The following is a 5,000-nucleotide window of genomic DNA, read 5'->3' on the forward strand; positions in this document are numbered from 1 at the left end:
ATACACACTCGCACACACAGACACAGAGACACACACACACAGTCCACACACACACACACACAGAGACACACAGACACACACACATACACACTCGCACACACAGACACAGAGACACACACACACACAGTCACACACACACACACACACACAGAAATGCAGACAGACACAAACAGAGAGAGACATGCACACACACACACACACACACACACACACACACACACACACACACACACACACACACACACACACACACACACACACACACACACACACACACACACACACACACACACACACACACACACACACAAGTCCAGTTATGATACTACCAAATTGTCAGAGCTACTGCTTGTGCTTTTAAGCCCCCACGGGATAAATAAAGTTATTTGAATTGAATTAACCAGCCAATCAGTCCCAGATCTTATACTGTACTGCTGTGTGATTGGTGCATGAGTTTCACATTCTAACACCTGATTTGATGGCCCGGGCCGTGCGTCCAGGTGTACAAGCAGAAGCTGAAGCACGTCCTGTCCGAACACCACGACAACATCTCGGCGCTGAAGATGGGCGCCGTGGCGACCACCTCGCTGATCCAGAACCAGCACACGGTGTCGGAGCTCGGCCTGCGCAGAGAAGTGCACGGCCTGCAGGCCGACTTCAGACACAACCAGGCCCACAACCAGAGCTGCATCCAGGACCTCAAGCTGGTGAGTCTCTTGTCTTTATCGCCTGTAATCAGAGGTGGAATCTAACTAAGTACATGTACTCCAGTACTGTACTCAAGTACCAAATGTTGAGGTACTTTACTTGAGTTTTTTTTTTTTTTTTCGTGCCACTTTCTACTTCTACTCCGCTACATGTCAGAGAGAAATATTGGACTTTTTGAAACTAGCTGACAATATAACGGCCTACAAGTCCAGCTGAGATGATCAGACCATTAAACACACAAGTGGTTGGAGAGAAAGGAAGGAAGAAAGAAAGACAGATGGAAAGAAAGACAGAAAGATGGAAGGAAAGAGAGACAGAAAGAAAGAAAGAAAGATGGGAAGAAAGAAAAGAACTTTTTGGACAGTTTCCACTTTCTACAATGGGAGGATTGTTCTTCACTTTTAATACTTGAACTACATTTTCCTGATTATACTTACACACTTTTACTTGTACCAGAGTATTGTTACAGTGGGGTATTAGTACTTTAGCTTGTACCAGAGTATTGTTACAGTATGGTAATAGTACTCTAACTGCAGTACAGGATGTGAATACTACTTCCAGCGCTGCTCTGTGACAGAAGACGTGTCTCCTTTTGATTCTCCCCAGAAACACCAGGTGGAGTTAATGGAGCTGGCCAACGACTACGACCGAAGAATCAGAGGTGAAGAATCCGAAATCTACGATCATTTCTCATATATACTACACCTTAATCACCTCTATATACTGCACCTTAATCACCTCTATATACTGCACCTTAATCACCTCTATATACTGCACCTTAATCACCTCTATATACTGCACCTTAATCACTGCTATATACTGCACCTTAATCACCTCTATATACTGCACCTAATCACCGCTATATACTGCACCTTAATCACCTCTATATACTACACCTTAATCACCTCTATATACTGCACCTTAATCACCTCTATATACTACACCTTAATCACCTCTATATACTGCACCTTAATCACCTCTATATACTACACCTTAATCACCTCTATATACTGCACCTTAATCACCTCTATATACTGCACCTTAATCACCTCTATATACTACACCTTAATCACCTCTATATACTACACCTTAATCACCTCTATATACTACACCTTAATCACCTCTATATACTGCACCTTAATCACCTCTATATACTACACCTTAATCACCTCTATATACTGCACCTTAATCACCTCTATATACTACACCTTAATCACCTCTATATACTGCACCTTAATCACCTCTATATACTGAACCTTAATCACCTCTATATACTACACCTTAATCACCTATATATACTGCACCTTAATCACCTCTATATACTACACCTTAATCACCTATATATACTGCACCTTAATCACCTCTATATACTGTACCTTAATCATCTCTATATACTACACCTTAATGACCTCTATATACTACACCTTAATCACCTCTATATACTATACTACACCTTAATCACCTCTATATACTGCACCTTAATCACCTCTATATACTGCACCTTAATCACCTCTATATACTGCACCTTAATCACCTCTATATACTACACCTTAATCACCTCTATATACTGCACCTTAATCACCTCTATATACTGCACCTTAATCACCTCTATATACTACACCTTAATCACCTATATATACTGCACCTTAATCACCTCTATATACTACACCTTAATCACCTCTATATACTGTACCTTAATCATCTCTATAATCATCTCTATATACTACACCTTAATCACCTCTATATACTACACCTTAATCACCTCTATATACTATACTACACCTTAATCACCTCTATATACTGCACCTTAATCACCTCTATATACTATACTACACCTTAATCACCTCTATATACTACACCTTAATCACCTCTATATACTGCACCTTAATCACCTCTATATACTACACCTTAATCACCTCTATATACTGTACCTTAATCATCTCTATATACTACACCTTAATCACCTCTATATACTACACCTTAATCACCTCTATATACTATACTACACCTTAATCACCTCTATATACTGCACCTTAATCACCTCTATATACTATACTACACCTTAATCACCTCTATATACTACACCTTAATCACCTCTATATACTGCACCTTAATCACCTCTATATACTGCACCTTAATCACCTCTATATACTATACTACACCTTAATCACCTCTATATACTGCACCTTAATCACCTCTATATACTATACTACACCTTAATCACCTCTATATACTACACCTTAATCACCTCTATATACTACACCTTAATCACCTCTATATACTGTACCTTAATCACCTCTATATACTATACTACACCTTAATCACCTCTATATACTGCACCTTAATCACCTCTATATACTACACCTTAATCACCTCTATATACTGTACCTTAATCACCTCTATATACTATACTACACCTTAATCACCTCTATATACTGCACCTTAATCACCTCTATATACTGCACCTTAATCACCTCTATATACTACACCTTAATCACCTCTATATACTGCACCTTAATCACCTCTATATACTACACCTTAATCACCTCTATATACTACACCTTAATCACCTCTATATACTGCACCTTAATCACCTCTATATACTGCACCTTAATCACCTCTATATACTGCACCTTAATCACCTCTATATACTACACCTTAATCACCTCTATATACAGTACCTTAATCACCTCTATATACTACACCTATACCACAATAAAGCCCTGAGGCTTATTTCCATTGTGGTCCCAAGGGGAAGGGGGGGTGAGCAAGTGGCAGCAGGTCAAGCATCAATCATCACAAACCATACATACATTAAATAGATACATAAAACATTACAGTAATAAATCCTCATACTACCATTGGCATCTGAGCCCTTTTTTCAGTGCCCGCTTAAAACCTGCTAAACTTCTGACCATCTTTAGATTTCCTGGCAACCTGTTCCACAGGCTTGTTGCTACATACAGAAAGGACTCCTTACCTAAATTACTCTTAAATCTAGGAGGTACAAAATCAGTAGAACTTCCCTTGGTGGAGTGTCTGTGAACATCTCTTACTCTGTTAAAATAATTTATTAAATATTGTCCTTTACATTAATCTCATTATCTCCAACTAAAACCTTAAAACCCGGGGATCTTTTCAGTTTTATCTTTGACCCAAAGAGTATGGCTTCCGTTTTCCCTAAGTGAAGCGATAGCCTATTGTCACACATCCACTTACTGACATTCAATAATTCTACACTAAGAGTTCTTTCGACTATGTTCTTATCTTTATGAGAAACCAATAATGCAGAATCATCTGCATATAAAAAAAGTTCACATGAACATACAGACTTAAGGTCATTAATATATAGAAGGAAAAAAAGTGGACCCAAGACACTCCCTTGCGGGACCCCACAGTCTATGCATAGTGGTTGAGACATTGTTCCCCCAATGTCCACCACCTGCTTCCTATCCTTCAAATAAGACCTCACCCATCTGACTAAGTCATTAAAACCAATGGCTTTTAATTTGCGTACCAAAATGCCATGGTCAACGGTATCAAAGGCCTTCTGTAGGTCTAACATTACCATACCACAACAATGCCCTTTATCTACCTCCCTCCTGATGTAGTCAGTCAGATACAGTAAACAAGTGTCAGTGGAATGTGACTTACGAAAGCCAGACTGGAACTCATAAAGTAGATTGTGTGATACTAGATACTTGTCAATCTGTTCAAAAATAATCTTTTCCATTATCTTTGACAGACTACACAGAATAGAAACAGGTCTATAGTTTCCATGGTCTAATTTACTCCCTTTCTTATAAAGTGGAATCACTCTGGCAAGCTTAAAATCATTGGGGAAATGTCCTTGCTCTATAGACATGTTAATGATATGAGTGATACATGGGGTGATAACCTCAGCAGCATCTCTTAAAAATCTAGAAGGAATATTGTCAAAGCCAGTGACTTTCAAGCTATTTAAATTTTTAAGTTTCTCAAGTACAACTGCCTCTGACACCTTTTCAAAAGAAAAGCCATCTGCTTTAACCTCTTGCTGAGAATAAAAGTCAAAGATGTGACTTTCACCGTACTACTCTGACTGCTCAGGTAGCTTTTCCACCAGTTTACTAGCAACTGATGAGAAGTAGTTGTTAAAACTATCTGCCACTGTCATCTTTTCTGCTGTAACTTTATTCCCCAGATCAAGAGTTATGCTACTGGTTTTTGTTTTCAACCTGTTGCTGTAGCCAAGCTGCTTGAGGGACTTCCATAATTTACGTGAATCATTTCTATATTCCACAATTTTCTCA

At 38.8% G+C, this 5,000-nt stretch overlaps 1 protein-coding gene across 1 annotated transcript in view; it reads left to right on the top strand.

Annotated features, from left to right (window-relative positions):
- The window catches only part of LOC114571750 (dynein regulatory complex subunit 4-like), a 24,782-nt gene that overhangs the window by 2,807 nt on the left and 16,975 nt on the right, over positions 1–5,000 (top strand). The window contains exons 4-5 of the mRNA XM_028602909.1: positions 501–707; positions 1,315–1,369. Of these exons, the coding sequence (XP_028458710.1) occupies positions 501–707; positions 1,315–1,369 (262 nt within the window). The remainder of the gene's footprint in view (positions 1–500; positions 708–1,314; positions 1,370–5,000) is intronic.

Source organism: Perca flavescens, chromosome 2, assembly GCF_004354835.1.
Source record: "Perca flavescens isolate YP-PL-M2 chromosome 2, PFLA_1.0, whole genome shotgun sequence".
Classification (NCBI taxonomy): Eukaryota; Metazoa; Chordata; class Actinopteri; order Perciformes; family Percidae; genus Perca; species Perca flavescens.